The sequence below is a fragment of the Carcharodon carcharias genome, chromosome 3 (assembly GCF_017639515.1).
Source record: "Carcharodon carcharias isolate sCarCar2 chromosome 3, sCarCar2.pri, whole genome shotgun sequence".
Taxonomy (NCBI): Eukaryota; Metazoa; Chordata; class Chondrichthyes; order Lamniformes; family Lamnidae; genus Carcharodon; species Carcharodon carcharias.
In genome coordinates this window covers 63,188,077-63,205,213 of record NC_054469.1, presented here as the reverse complement: position 1 = coordinate 63,205,213, position 17,137 = coordinate 63,188,077, and the positions used below count along the sequence as shown (strand labels likewise).

Below are 17,137 nucleotides of genomic sequence, written 5' to 3'. Positions count from 1 at the left end.
CATTTCAAGTTGTAAAACTTTCAGTCAGAAAGTTAAAAATCATATTTTCAAAAATAAAGGGGCAGAGTCGTGTGACACAGAAAATAAGCTGGTGTCAACAACAGGTCATTGCAGTTCCAAATAAGATCTGAGGTATGTGTTCCAGCACAAAATTCCACCAATAAGCTTGTAAAAGAAAAAGTCAGCTATATTTCCTAATCTAGCCCCTCGGTTAGGCTTTTGGTCACCCATCCCAATGTCTCTTCCTTTTCGGTTTTATTTGATTATGCTCCAGCAAAGCATTCGAGCTAAAGGAGCTTTATAAATGCAAGTTGTTGTACTTTCTCAACGTGTTCAAATCAAAACTCATCGCACCATTTCCTACTTCAACTGCTTCTTTCCTAGAACTTCAAAACCATAACTCTTACCTCCCTGACTTCATTTCCCTTTGACAGTCTATAGGTTTTAAAAACACCAGCCTACTGTTATCTTGGGCACTATTTTTTAAGTTGTCTTACCCTTTGGTGCTGTCTTGTTTTATCTGCCTAGATTATTCATTTAGGTTCATCAATTTAAAAAGTAATAAGAACATAGGAAGCAGGAGCAGGACTAGACCATACTACCCCTTGAACCTGCACCACCATTCAATAAGATCATGGCTTATCCTTTGCCTCAATTCCAATTCCACACCCACTCCCATATCCCTTGATTCCCTGAGAGACCAAAAATCTGTCTATCTCAGCCTTCAATATGCATACTACTATGGTCCATCCACAACCTTCTAGGTTAGACAATGCTGAAGGTTCACAACCCACTGAGTGAAGTAATTTCTCCTCATCTCAGTCCAAATGATCAACCCCTTATGCTGAGACTCTGCCCTGTGTTCTAGATTTTCCAGCCAAAAAACATCTCAGCATCTACATTGATGAGCCACTTCAGAATCTCATACTTTTCAATAAGATTACCTCTCCTTCTAAATTCCCACACCACTCTTGAGCCACGTATTTAATTTTCTAATCTGCTTGACCCTATGAAAATTGGTGTGTTTATAATCCTCAAACTGCAGACACCTACCAGAGATATGGTTGCCCAGGATTGCAATGCTCTCCACAATCCCCCACCACATATTGCAGTTACGGCACACCACCCAGCCTGCCATGTCTGTCTAACTTTATTTAATTGTTTAATTAGTTTATTAGTTACTAATTTAGCTAAGTAAAGTAATAGCAAATTACAATTTCCTAGCTTAGAGATGACAGAACACTCAGCAATGACTGGAGATAAAACAAAAAAAAATTAAAATAGCATCTCCTGTTCTCTCTGCACCAAATTCCCACTTGCACCAAATTCTCAACTTAGCATTTGGTTCGCCAATCAATCCTTGTGGTTATAAACACTTTAATTATGTAGGGAGTTTATAAATCACACAATTACAACTGCTGAATCACCTTCCTGCTACAGTAATTAACATTTATTCAGATAACCACTTTCAGTTGATTAACAGGTAACTAGCAGTCAGTTTCTTGTATACCAATTATTAAGTGTTATGAAGTTCTGATTAAAGTCAATTTTCATTTATTTTTCTCAATTAAAAGTTCATTTTTCTTTCTTTCCTAACTGAAATTAATCAACATTTACTAAATGATTCCTGTTTCTTATGTACATTATTTGTATTTAAAGATGTAATAGCAATTTCTGAAGGACACTTAAAAATATAGCAGAAGCTATTGCAATGCACTTGGAGCAAGTGAGACTCCATTGATAGAGAGAAATAAATCCAGCATTCCAATCAATTATTAAAGTGAAAGGAATTATTCCAGAAAGAGATGAAAATGTGACAAAAAAAATCAACCGCTTCAAAAGCCACACAGATTTAAATGCTTTTGACATCCTGAGTAAACCTCATGAGGTTTATGAAGCAGGTTTATGCTGAGGAAGGACATTGACACTATTACTCAATGTATTCCAATGCCACAGGGCACTGATATGCACTGACTTATGCTGGGTGAATTAAAATAGTCAAATTGTCCTTTTATCTTCCACCATATTCATTTGTGCTTTTTATGTATGATGCAGACTCTCAGATATGGTAAATTAATGTTGTATTCTGTGCAATTTAGTGTTACACCAGCACTGTGCCACCATTGTGGGCCATAGGTTCCTAACTTTAGTTATCACATTGTAATTCCCTCATCTTGGCCAGGTTACTAAGATGAAGTGCAGAATGGAAGCTGAACTTTTCCTTACTGCAGAGATGTAAAAATTTGGTTTATACGTCAGTCAGGCATTCTCACTCACCAGGTAGTTAAAGAGTAACTCTTGTGGAAGTCTGAGAACAAGTTTCTTGTCTGTCTTTTGGGTCCAGAAATTGTAAGATGTGTTATGAGAGAACCAAAGGAGGAAGAGGTGGAAAAATGAGTTGGACAACCTAATTGCTGTTAGACATCACAACAATGTTATTGGAAGACAATGGGGCTGTAATATTTTACTTTAACTGACCAGAATATCTTGTCATTCTTAAAAAAATATATTCTTTGCAGGTCATTTTATGTATCTTGAAGCCAACCCTGGAAGTTTGAAAGGTGACAAAGCACATTTGAGAAGTTCAATATGGAAGGAATCCAGTGTCAAATGCACTCTGTCATTCTGGTATTATATGTCGCAAAAAGCTACAGGACTTATAAGAGTTCTTATTAAGGTAAGAGCATGACTGCAGCAACATACTGTGAACATGGACATAAGAATTTGACAAATACCATTTAAATAGCTGTATTTCATGATAGTGAGAGCTTAATAGCGATTTACAGCACTATTGCAATCCCGGTAGTTCTATTGTAAAAGTATTTCAGTCCCACAGTCCACTTGTTGTTCACTGCCATGTCAGGGTCTAGAAATTCAATGGAGCCTCCCCGATTTTTTAGGCATGACGAGGGTGCCCTAAGCATCCAATATGGAGGGCGGAGCTCATTACTTGCCAGAAATATACCGTCCTCCATTTTGATAAAAAAAAAGTGGCGTCCGGGCTTCGCACATGAAACAGGTGTTAGACCCTTTGCATCTGCATACCTTATGCAATCCCTTTGTGAGATTGGCTGTCCTAAGCACCACCAATTCCAGAGCTTATAGAGATCACTCCAGGTCATCACGAAGAAGGTAAGATTTTAAAAATATTTACCCCGAATCTATATAGGAGCACACATTCCAGTTCCACATTAAAACAGGGGCAGGAATTTTCTGTGCCCACTGGCGTCAGGCATCTTCGGCAGCGTGAGTGGACAATATGACGAGAAGGCCAAAAGTTGTGAAGCTAGTGTGCGATCATCCACTTAGCCTGTCGATGGTGGGTCATGATCCCTGCCATCGGACATCGGGAACCTCATTGTAATACATCAGTATATCATCATAAGGCCAGCCCACCAGACTCATCCACCCCCTACTGGGTCGTCTGCCCACATCGGCAGAAAAACATGCCAATGTGTTTCGCAACAGCATATATAAAGCGTGCACTTGGCAGGCTGCACTTTGCTCAGGACTTCCAGGTTTGTTTGCCTACCTTGCTACCTTGCACTCGCAGTCATCAGCGCCAGGCTTCACAGACAGCACCACATCTCTTTTATGGGGGTTCACGGGCAGGTCTCTACCTACCAGATCAGCTGCAGGGCCAGGTCTTGCTTGGGGAAGGGGGACAAGTGGCCTCAAGCAAGGGAAGAGGCTGCAGGATGAGGGCTGTACTGGGGGTGGAGGGTATCCCAGGGTGTTTGGGGGGGCACAAGTTGATCTGTGCAAGCAGTCTCAAGGTGGTGAGGGCTGAGGAGGCAGTCTCCGGAGCAGTTGAGACTAGATGGACATGTGAAGGTATGTGTGAGAGAGTGAATGGTGATGTCTCTTGAGCTGGCAGTGAGTGAGATGCCAGTGAATGTGTGATGGGCTTCAGTGTAGAACTCCACAAACTGACTGGAAACAAACTGCAGTCAATTATCTGTAGTGACAGACCCCATTTTGTCTAAAATGTTAATAAGTAAAATGGTGGTTATGGAATTTGTTGTAGTGATTTCCAGCTATTTGCTATGTAGATCATGAACAACAAGCAAAAAACATCGCTTCCTAGAGACTGCTTGTACTTATCAAAAAATATCTACTTGTATTTGTTGCCATGGTTTTGTTGGCCATGGGTTCATTTATAGAGGTTCAGGACATGGAATAATAGATTTTTCACAGAATGTACAAGTTATGTAGTTTGCAATGAGCTTTACTATACAGCAATCTATTGCTGGCCACCAGACTGCTTCACACGATTGTTGTTTCAACTTAAGCATACCCAAATGTCCTTCACTGGCAAGATGCAATGCACATTGTTGCAGTCCTTTCGGGATAACTGCTCAAGTTCTGCATGCAATACAGACGTCATCAAATAATGAAAGCTCATTGTGTACTCTGTAGTATCGGACCAGTTCTTACTATATTTCATGAGGCCGCTTGGTTTTTAGGTATTGGCTTACTTTCTGTAATACCCTGTAACCAATTCTGCCTTCAACTCCTCTCATGCAATAAAATTTGTGGTCACACATGAAATAATGTAGCAGTCAATGTCACAAGCCGTCTTACTATCACTAATGCTGACTGCAGTAGTGGTGAGGCTTAGCATGTCAGCTACTCAGGTGCATGAGCCTGTGAGATACTCGACCTTGAAATTGTACTAATGAAGATCAACTGACCATCTATAGTTGCATGGGCGTCGATGATCAAATCCTGACATAGCTAACAATGCATTCAGTTCTTATAGACCGTTGTTGTAGTAACTGAAGGTATAGCCTCTCCTGCTGTCTATCAGGGGTCATGTGATGTTCTGGAGACTCTGACCAATGAGCCCTAAGCATGGGCAATCCAGTGGGTGGGGCTTCCTGACAGAGTCCTGACTGAGCTTGTAGCACCTGAAAAGCTCTTGGTAATAAAGTTTATCTGCTTCTTGTTGAAACCTCCACTGAGTCATTACGTTTGGTGATGAGGGTAAAATAGCTCTGAAGCTGCACCTCACCTTGTTACAGGGAATACACTGAATCTTAAGAAATAGAAAAGTCTACTCACCAGCCACGCCTTATGATGCGACTATGGAAGACTGTAGCCAGCTTGTAGAGCGCCTTGGATTCTATTTCGTAGCAAATGAAATTACTGTGGAGGAAAAGCAGAAAGCAATCCTTTTGACTGTGTGGAGCATTAAGATATACAATCTCATTTGCAACCTGATAGCTCCAAGCGCACCCAATTCTAAGCCCTGTAATGAATTAGTGGACCTCGTGAAAACGTACTTCCAGCCAAAGCCATCTGTAATAACGGAGCGTTTTAAATTTAATTCCAGTGTTAGGGCCCCAGGAGAGTCCATCGCAACCTATGTAGCAGACCTTAAGCAGTTGACAGAACACTGCGACTTCGGGGACACATTAAATGATACTCTGCGGGACTGATCAGTTTGTGGAGTTCAGGAAGACGGCACACTTCCTGTATAGGGCCTAGAAATCTCCCTTGCTATGGAAAGTGTTGTAAGAGACTCGCAGGCTTTGCAACACATTCAACATGGCGCTGTTCATCATGTGGAGTGGGAACCTAGTAGAAACACTTCAGCAGCGACTCCAAGATAAAGCTGTTATAGATGTGGAAGTGACCATGGACCTGACAACTGTAAATTCAAGGAGGCAGAATGTCATTACTGCCACAAGAAAGGTCGCGTAGTAAGGCAATGTAGGGCAAAGTCGAATCAGGCTGTAAATCAGCAAACCAACAAGATTGAATTAAAAAATACAGCAGAACCTGATGCTTCTGACACCGACATTTATTCCCTGTGTAGCATAACTGCTGTAAAAGCTGAACCTATCACTGTCACAATCCAAGTTAATGAGAAGCCACTAATAATGGAGGTGCATATGCGTGCCTCAACTACAGTGGTGGGAGAGCACACTTTCAAATACCTTAATGAAGGTAGAATGCCAATAAACCTGGTGCAGACAACCACTGAATTAAAGACGTACACTGGAGAGTCTAATCAGGTAAAGGGCATTGCCACAGTACCAGTATCTCAGAGGCAACAGGCAGCCCAGCTACCTGTGATAATACTGAATGAAGGACCCAATCTTTTAGGCTAAGACTGATTACAGAAGACCAAGCTTGACTGGTCTGAGATATTTCACCTGAAAACAGGAGGAGCTCCTGAACTGTTAAGGAAGTATGACAAATCCTTAATTTGGGATGAATTAGGGAAGTTAAAAGTCATACAGGCCAAAATATATGTGAATCATCAGGTGACACCATGTTTCTTTAAGGCCTGACCTGTGCCTTATGCATTGAAAGGGAAGGTGGATGTAGAACTATGCCGGTTAGAAAAGCTGGGCATCATCCAACCTGTCCAATTCTCAGAATGGACAGCATCATAGTTCCAGTGGTTAAGCCTGACCAAACCATACGCATTTGTGGGGACTATAAATTGACCATAAATAAGGCAGCAAAACAAGACAAGTACCCCATTCCAAGGATAGATTACTTATATGCAAAGCTGGCTGGAGGCAAGTCCTATACAAAATTGGATATGACCCACACCTACAAACAGCTAGAATTGGATAACACATCAAGAGAATACGTGACTATTAACACACACAAGAGTCTTTATCAGTACACTTGCCTACCCTTTGGAGTAACATCTGCATGCGTTATCTTCCAGAGAACAATGGAGAGTTTTTTGCAAGTACTTCCCCGAGCGGTAATATATCTAGATGATGTTCTGATCACAGGATTAACTGAGACCGAACACTTGGCCAACCTGGAGAAGATGCTGAGAAGATTCATGGAAGCTGACATATGGTTAAAAAAGGAAAAATGCACACTTTAAGTGTCAGGAGTTACTTACCTGGGTCACAGGTGAACGCCATGGGTTTGTATCCAGTAGAAGAGAAAGTTCAGGCAATGAAAGATCCACTCTCACCATCCATTGTAATCAAACTGAAGTCCTTCCTAGGTATGATCAACTACTATAGCTGCTTCTTCCTAACTTATCAACTGTGTTGGCACCATTACATTTGTTGTTAAATAAAAAAATCACCATTGGTTGTGGAATTCACAACAGGAAGAAGCCTTTGTGAAAGTAAAGAAACTGTTGCATTTGTCGTGTTTATTGGTACAGTACAACCCATCGAAAGAATTGATGTTAACGTGTGATGCCTCTCCTTATGCTATAGGAGCCTTGTTTTTACATAGGATGGAAAATGGATCAGAAAGACCCATTGGCTATGTCTCGAGAACCCTCTTCACAGCTGAGAAGGGTTATTCCCGGCTAGAAAAGGAAGGTTGATTGGTTGTATTCAGAGTTAAGATATTCCACCAGTACCTACATGGACAACATTTCACCATTGTGTCACACCATAAACCATTAATGGGTTCATTCAGTGAGAATAAGGCCATCCTGCCAATAACATCAGCAAAAATACAACATTGGGCTCTGACATTATCTGCGTATGAGTGTAACTTTATATACCATCCTGGCTTATGCGTTGCAAATGTGGATGCACTCAGTCATCTCCCAATGCCAGATAGCATTGTACATGCTCCTGTTCCACAAGAAGTTGTGCTATTGCTGAATTTTTTTGGAGCCTTCGCCAATGTGGCCAGAGCAAATTAAAAATTGTATGAACATAGAAAGTCAGAGGCTTTGTTTTGCAAGGATGGTCAAATCTGCCAGTATCTAAAGATTTAAGACCATTCCATACCAGAAACACTGAATTAAGCTGTCAAGACGGAATTTTGTTGTGGGGATCAAGAGTTGTCATCCCATCACAAGGTAGAGAACCACTCTTGACAGAGCTTCACAGTGTACATCCAGGTATATCAAAGGTGAAAATGCTTGCGTGAAGCTATGTCTGGTGGCCAGGCATAGACAGTGACATTGAAAGCATGGTCAAGCATTGTCTCCTTCTCAGGACCCCTGCATCCGTATGAGTGGCCTTATCAACACTGGGTTAGACTATATATTGATTATCTAGGACCGTTCTTAGGTACCATGTTCTTACTGATTGTAGAGTCACATTCTAAATGGATGGATGTATACGAAGTCAAATCGCCAACATCGAGTGCAACTATCGAGAAGCTACATCACTGCTTTAGCATATGTGGCCTACCTGAAGTCATCGTTTCTTATAATGGTGCAGCCTTTACCAGCACTGGGTTTCAGAAATTCATGAAACCTAATGGAATCAGACATATTAAAACAACCCCTTCCATACCTCATCAAATTCTTTAGCCGAGAGAGCTGTACAAACTTTCAAGTCTGGTATGGAAAGATTATCAGAAGGTTCTCTAGAATCTTGTCTTTCCTGCTTTCTTTTCATTTATCATACAACACCACATTCAACTACTGGTTCAACACCATCTGAATTATTGATGAAACGCCACCTATGTCCATGGTTAAGTCTGGTGTTTCCAAATTTAGCGGGGAAAGTAGAGTAGAGTCAGAGTAATCAAAAATTGAACCATGAGATTTACAGCAAAGCTTGCACATTCAGTGTAGGTGACACAGTATTCATGCAAAATTTTGGAAGTGAACCCTATTGATCCCTGGAACCATTGTCTCAGAGACTGGTCCATTATCTTTCCAGGTACAAGGGGAAGATAGAATCATTCATAAACATGTAGATCATGTTCGTGCTAGAGAGACATTCCAACAACCAACTATTCCGCCTGTGATTAATGTCAAAACGTCAATTCCTGAGGTGACAGATCGACCTAGAATAGACATGTCTGATGTCTCTGTAGAGTTGCCAAACCCAGAACTGCCACTTTCTAATGACGTGCCTCATGCTGCAGTTCCAGATCCTGTCAATCAGGTTTAGAAACCTCAGGTGGTAGAGCTACACCGTTCTAGCCATATAAGAAGAGCACCTCAGGGGCTTGATCCTTCATCATCTGAAGTTGTATATATGTTTATGTTGTTGGATATTTAAACATTTCCCTGTAAATAGAAACTGTAAAAAAAAAACTAAAGGGGGAGGAAATGTAGTAACTAAAAGTATAACCTCTCCTGCTGTCTATCAGGGTCACGTAATGTCCTAGGAGGCTCCGATCAATGAGCCCTAAGTGTGGGCAATCCGGGGCATGGGGCTTCCTGACAAGAGTCCTGATCAAGCATGTAACACCTGAAAAGCCTCTTTAATAAAGTTTATCTATTTCTTGTTGAAACCTGTCTGCTCTGTCGAGTCATTACAGTTGCGAACAGTGAACTTGCTATCATAGAGATACATGTGCCAAAGTTCACAAAAGCATACACGCAGGCTTCTCACTCTCCAGTAGAGTATTTGTGTTAGGCTTTCGACAAAGCGTGTGAAGCATAAGCAATTCATCATTCACTTCTTTCAATGTACAGCTCCTGTTATTTTTCCTGATGCATTTGTTGAGGCATATGTTTCCTCATGTGGGTTGAAATGTGCGATGATTGGTGGAGATGCCATCTTCACTTTTAATGTGACAAAGGTTGTTTGCTATGTGATTGTCCATTACTGTTGAGCATCTTTGTCAGTGGCTTTTTAAAAGACTGCAATCCCGGCGTACCTAGCAATGAATTTGTGATAAAAGTTGGTAGCACCAAGGAACAATGCCAAATCTTTCAAGTTAGAGGGGTCAGAATCACATGAATGGCTTGGCATTGTCATATATATGTTTTGCTCCAGCTGCTATTGCTCTGCACCCTAGAAAGCCAATCTCAGGTGCTGTGACTGTGTACTTGTTCTTCTTGAGCATCAAACTGTGTTTTGCAAGTTGAGTGAACACTGGTTGTGTTCTGCTTTGTCCACTCCATGGACAATTACATTATCAAGTATGTTGAGAATCGCCTCAATGTCTGAGGAGACTGAAGAAATTATCATCTGGAATGCACTAGGTGCTGAACTTAGTCCATTGGGAATTCGGCAGTACTGAAACACACCTTTGTAAGTAACAAAAACTGAGATATTGACTTTGTTCCACTAGTAATATCTGAAGATAGTTCTGTCACACATCAAGCTTTGTGAAGACTGCAGAATAATGGAATGATGCTGATAGTTCTTAGATCATAAAACATGGATACTTGTCTGGAATGATTCCTTTGTTGACTGCCCTGACTATGGTGATGAGTTGATTCACACAATGATACCATCTGCTTCAAGTTGTTCAGCTCCTGTGACACTTCGGCACAATTGCAAATAACAACAATCTCAAATTTTGCAAAATTGGCGGAATTGACATGTTGTTGTGAGGAACATGACAGAATCCCTTAATCTCCCCAAAATCTGGTAAATAAAGAAGGATATCATTGTACATAGTCTGTGGCATCGATCATGTTAATGTCTGCTCCGATTGGGTCTTCACGTTTGAAGCCAAGTTTACTGAAAAGGTTTATCCCCAAAAGGCTTCTGTCTTTGGCTATGTAAAAAGTGAACCTCTCGAAGGTGAAATGTTTGTAGTGCACTGGAACTGTTATCATTTCCAAAACTAGAATACTTGAATCATTGTAAGCTTAAAGAGCATCTGTTGTAGCAGTGAGACAAAGTTGTGAAAAATACCGATGGTAGAGTTTGTTGCTCATTATGGACACTTTCATGCCAACATCAATGAGAAGTGACACCGAGGCACTCACATTCTTGACTGAGCATTCATTAAAATGATCTGGTGCTTTAAGGTACGTAATGCTAAAGATATGCTATACCTCAATCTCAGTTAGAGACTCCCCCATGTGTTGAACTGATGAAGTCCCCTTCTTCAACAACCCACACACCATTACGGAAGATTTCACCTTGGGCATCAGTCACACTTTTTCCCTTGAGCTGGACTTGGAGTTGTTAACCAATGGGTATCTCCACAATTTGGGCACATTTTTAAGTGCATTTGACAGCAATGGGCAAGAGTTGATGAGACTGATGAAGTCTTTTTGTCCATAACTCTTGCACTTGAGCTGGTTGGACAAGATGTGTCTGCAACCCTGAGTCTGAGTGTGCATTTCTGTGTAACCTCTTCGAATCTAACATGGCAGATTTGATTTGAGCTACCAAGAGTGTTTTCCAAAGTTAAATCATCATTCTCCATGAGGACCCATTCCCTAATACATGGAATTGAAATTTTTTCAATTAATTGGTCAAAATTTAGTTCATTAGTTATTGTGCCAAATTTACATGTAGAAGCCAACTGCTGTAACGCTGTCACATATTGTTACGTGGGTTAAACATTTCCCTGGCATCTCTGATGAAAAATATACAGTTCAATCACCGGACTTTACTTTAGCCTAAAATATTTTTCGAGAGCATCTATCACCATGTCAAACATAGACGTGCCTTCTGTCAACTGCTCAAATATTCACTGGCCTTCGGCCCCAAGTCAATGTATGAGTATCGCCTTCTGCAAGTCGCTGCTACAACCAGACTGTACATCCTCATAGCGAGCAAGTAAGCCTTGAACCTCAAAATCCATTGATCCCACCACAAGGGTGGATCTCCTGATGATTAAAGGAGAGGTACGTGAGCTGGTAAATTTAAACTATTCTCCAGCTCATCACCAGTTGTTGGTTTTATGCCTCAGCGTTATGCGGAAATGACATACCAGCTTCTTTGTAGAACAGGAGTTTTACTCAATGTCTTAAAATGTCTGCTCTCATGCTTACAGCTTCTTGCTTCAGTTTAGTTTCTCTTTCCGTCTGCAACCATGCCCAGGCTTGACTAACAGCATGCAGAACAGAGGGGAATCAATAGGCACACACAATAAAACACTGAATAATTTAACAAATGAATACTGCAATACCCATGTCATCTGAAAACTTATTAAAATGCCAAACAGCAAAATTATAACTTTTAAAAATATATTGAAGTACACGGAATCTTCAAGTTCCCAAACCCTTCAAGCACAATTGTGGCTTCTTGTGAAAATGATTAAAGAATTTTTAAAATTTATATATGATTATTTCAGTTAATTTGGTTTGTTGACAATCAGCCAATAAAAAGCTGATATAATTATCCTCTCAACCCTTGTTTCTGTGCTAGTCTCTAAACTTAATCAACACCTGCGTTTTTAAAATTATAGTCCTTTTTATTTCCCAAGAAAATGAGATCTACTTGATGCTTTTTATGTCAGTTGATAATTGTTAATTATTGTTGTGAAGTACTATTTACTTTGATCCTTAAATGTTGCTTTATTAGGTGAAATGTAATAAAAAGTGGAAATGAAGAGTAGAGTGCTTCTGTACAGTACTGCACAATATCAGCTAGGAAGATTCACAATATTATAGTAAATTGAATCAAGCTAATGGCTGAGATATGTGACATTTTTACTCATTTTCAGAATGTGGACACCACTAGAAAAGTTGGCATTTATTGCACATCCTAAGTTAACCTGAGAAAGTGGTGCGGGCCACTGCAATCCATGTTTACAGTAGTTTGATACAAATCAGTGGTTGCTGGACCATTTTATAAGGCAGTTAAGCATCAACAGTGTTGGCATTGGACTGGAGACACATAATAGACCAGACAAGGAATGGAGAACAGGTTTTCTTCTCTTACCGATAGTGGTGAACCAGTTAGATTTTTTCCAGAAGTCCATCTTGTTTCATGGTGACAAGACAGACACAAAGCAGGTAGAGCAGTGACTCCATTGGCATTGAGCTCCATTTCAATCCCATCAGTGGGCTTGCAGACACCAAACATGCATACCCTGGAATTTCTGTGCCCTCGACAATTGGGAAAGTCAGGGTCTGGTTCTCGGGCAGTGCTGACCCGAGTAGGTCTGGTTAGGAGGTGGGGACCACAATCCTGGGGAAGGCCTTGAATGTATTGGCAATGGGCTGGTGTCTTCATATTGCACCAGGAAGAATATTCCTGCATCTCCTAGGCCCGGGAAAGTCTAAACTGAAAATGTCCTGGGTCCACCTTTTGCGTAGTGGCCAGCAGTTCCCTTTAAAGGTCAATGGTTAGGCCACTCAACAGCTAGGCAGAGTATGTGGAAAAAACTCTTCCTGTTTGTACCTATATTTTGTATTCAGTGTCCTACAACCAGTTTAGGAATTCTAATTTTAAATGTTTGCATATTTATGGAACCTATGTCTGTTAGGTGGCTAGCCTGAATATTAATTCACCTCAGCCAGTATGGACTGCAGCACGCATGAGCATAGCAGGTGCTGACATGATATTAAGAGCCCAAATGGTGAGAAAATAGCTGGCTGTGAGCTGAATCTCTCCCTCAATTCTGACAGTTCTGAATTTAGATTTGAAAATATAACAGTTATTTTGATTTGACTCAGGAATACATTGTACAGAATGACCTTTTTATAAGGTTCTTCTGATAACACTGAAATAAAAATTATATTTATTTTGGGCTGTTCTTATTTGAAGACATCCAATATCATTCTTAATTTTGGCCTAACCCTAATAAAGAGCCCTTGAGGCCCCTGTGGTGGAGAAACTGAACCTAAATGGTGCCAAGTAAGGTTCCTCCTTGGTATAGTATGAATTGTTTAACCATTTTGGGACCATGTATATTTACTTTGGGTTTCTACTGCAGTAGCTACAACTTAGAACCTGACTGATGTATTGATGCCTCCATAGATTGTTTAATCACACCGCGAAAAACACTCTATTCACTGCTTTCTTGACTTGAAAAGATGGAACTATATCCCGAAATCAATATGAGGTTACTGAAACAATTGCATAGGATTAAAGAATTCAATGGTTTCGGTGATTATATTTATTGATTTGGAACCAGTAAAACTTCTTGGCTCCTGTAGCCAAAACAAATTGCAGCCACGCCAACCTTAGCTCCATAGAACTAATTTGACAGTAAAGGGTATTTCCGTATTTATCCCAATTATCCGCAAGACACACAAATTGTTTTTGTCAAAGAGACACCAGTCATAGCCGGGATTCACATCCCCTGATGTGAGGTAAATTTGGCTCTTGAGGCTGCTCCAGTGCTAACACCAAATTGAAAACTGGATGTCATTTTGCAATTGCATTTGAAAATCTTACACATTATGGCAATGAATATGTTTCTAATTTCCTGTTGTCATAGTCAGAGCAAATATGTAGTATTAATGGTTTGAAAGTTGTGTTTCATGGAAAGCATCTGGATATTTTTATGGTGTATTGGGCTTTAGTTTTTGGACATTGGAGAGTCATGGTTAAACTAAATTTTCAAATTGTTTTCCATAATAAATAATCTGATCAAAAAAATGCTGTACAACAATCACTTTTTTCCATTTTTAAGCATTTTGACTAATAGGATTTGGAAAAGAATTACATTTTATATTTTTCAAATCAAATTTTATTCACATGAATTTAAAGAAAGCAGAGATAAGAAATGTTTAAAATCCTGGTCGACAGTGCCAACACATGATCACTGCCTCATACCGATTGTGCTGGGAAGTTTATATACTCAACAAGGACTGTCCACTCGCCCTCCTGGATGTAATCACAGGGAGATAGAATAGGGACAGTAACAGATGCAGACTGTCTTTTTTCTGCTCCCTAGCAATGCTCTTCTTTCTTGTTTGGGTTTTTCTGCCTAGTTCTTCATTTGAAGACATGTTTTAAATGTGCCATAAAATCACAAATGAGCTATGTGACAATCAACTCATGGGTCAAACAAGCCCCCACTTCCCACTGCTTCCTTAGCTTGCTACTGCCATTAGCCATTTTAGGCTTTTTAAAATCAACATTCCCAATGTTCTAATTGCCATGCTCTGCTCTACCCCCATCCCACATGCTCTTTACCTGAGTTATACAAGAGTTGTACTACTGAATCAGCAACAGCTGTGTAAAAGAGCTCATCCTGTTGTAGTCTTGTTCCACAGACTGAAATGGGCCCAAGGAATTTCCAGGCCAATGTTTGGGCACCTACATGAAGAACAGCCATGAAGCTGAGGTAGCTGAGTCCAAGAAAATCATACCTACATATTAATAGAAGGAGAGGCATGGAATCCACATTAGTGATCCTCAAGGGTCACATTTGTACCAGTTGTGGTACACATGTTCAATGTCTTTCCATGTACGTACAACAAACGCGAATGTGTTGAACAGTTATAGCATCCATTTTGCAATAATAAAGTTTTCCGTTTTGATATCACTATAAGACTTTTAAGATGCTTTTAAACTTAACTTGATTAAACAATATATTTAGGTTTTTCAACAGCTTATAATGACCTTGTTGGATCTGGTGCCCTTGGTTTGTTGGGGTATAAAGGATCCGGGTTGCACATTTGTTTCGGGGTGACCGAGTTGGTACAGAGACAGAGAACATCAGTAGATCATTGTTAGAATAAACACATGCTGTTTATTTACAGGTGAATCTCAGCAGCTACACTTGTGAGCTCACAACTCAAAATTCTTCAATGTCTAACTCAAGACTCTCTCTCAGAGGTATCCGGCACTACTTTGATATTGGGTGTTAAAATCAAGTGATCTTTCATTAAAAATATTTGTCTTAAAGTTATCTTACACATCAGATTACTACATCCCTCCCGCTTTGCTGAAAAATACATTTTACAATTTTTTCAATATATCAAGTTATTTACATAGTTCAATTGTTTACAAAGTCAGCCTCTGGGGGTTTCCTTATGCATGTAGAACGTCTCAGCTCTACAGCTTCTGAAGTTGGATTTGGAACCTCCTTTAGCGGAGTCGTCTGAGCATTTAGTTCTTCAGTAGGTACCTGTAAATCTGTTTCTTTGACTCTTTCAGGTACAGTCAGCCCTTCAAACACATTTGTACTCAGTTGAGTTCTTTCAGTAGGAGATATTGGTTCAGTCCTGAGCACTGGTGGAATCATTTCTGGATATTTGGTTTCTCCTTTTCTTATGTGATCCACATGTCTCCTTATTACTCAATCTTCGACTTTCACGTGGTGGAAAAGAGCACTTATTTCACCGAACAACTATGCTGGTCCTTCTCTAAAATTTTTCACAAAAACTTTCTCTCCTACATTAAATATTCTGTCCCAGTTGTGTCAGTCGTGCCCAATTTCCTGACTTTCCTGCCTTTTTTTCTACATTCCTCCCAAGTTTGGCATGATTAGGCTCAGTCTCGATTGGAGACGGCACTTCAACAATTCCGCAGGTGTGACATCTGTTGTTTTATGAAGTGTGGTCCTATAATGGAAAAAAAAGTGCTAAGTTAGTCACTATAGGATCTCCAGATAATTTCTTCATACCAGATTTAAACGTCTGAGCTGCTCTCTGAGTGAGTCCATTTGAAGAAGGGTGGTATCGAGATGTTTTCACATGAACAATAATGTTGAAGCTTGTAAATCAGTTAAATTCAGCACTTGTGAATACTGTTCCATTATCTGATACTAGCACTTCTGGTAGTCCATTAATTGTGAAGCTTTTGTGGTGGCTTGTCTATTGTCACTGAAGATGTGGGTGGTCTCACTTTGTATATATCCATCCATTTTCAATGAGCATCTATGATGAGTAGAAACATTGTTCCTATAAAAGATCCCAGATAGTCAATATGTACTAGTACCAATGGTCTTCTTGGCCACTCCCAGGGGCGTAACAGGGCTGTTGCAGGTCATTTTTGTACTTGTTGACACTTCATACAACTTCTCACTAAGATTTCTATTTCTCCTTCCATTCCCGGCCACCACATTAAGCTTCATGCTATTGCCTTCAGTTTGGAAACCCTGGAATGTGCACTGTGAAGTTCAGATTACAATGGTTTTCATCCTATTGGAGAAACAATCACTCGAGCTCCCCAAAATAAAATACCTTCTAGGCTGATTATCTCATACCTTCTCTGGAAATACGGTTTCATTTCATCAGATTCTTGTTTTTGTGACCAACCATGAAGAACTTGATTCTTCACTTTGGATAAGACTGGGGCCAGGATTTTGCCCTCGGTGATTTGGGGGCGGGGCCCGCTTGCCGAGGGGAAAATGATGCGGGATGTTGTCGGAAGGAACCCCTGACGTCATCCCAGACCATTTAAATCCTCAGGAAGGTGGGCAGATAGTGAAATCAGCTGTCCATCTGCCGACCTGTCAATGGCCAATTAAGGCCATTGACAGGCTAATTAACCTTGTTAAAGACCCTGTCCGTCCAAGCCTAAGGCTGACGGGCAGGCCAGATTATTCATGAAACCTCATCCACTGGCGGGATGAAGTTTCATGT

At 40.4% G+C, this 17,137-nt stretch overlaps 1 protein-coding gene across 1 annotated transcript in view; it reads left to right on the top strand.

The window, feature by feature from the left end:
* Positions 1-17,137, top strand: part of malrd1 (MAM and LDL receptor class A domain containing 1) — a 290,471-nt gene that overhangs the window by 115,614 nt on the left and 157,720 nt on the right. Inside the window, exon 15 of the mRNA XM_041183945.1 lies at positions 2,520-2,677. Coding sequence (XP_041039879.1) covers positions 2,520-2,677 — 158 coding nt within the window. The remainder of the gene's footprint in view (positions 1-2,519; positions 2,678-17,137) is intronic.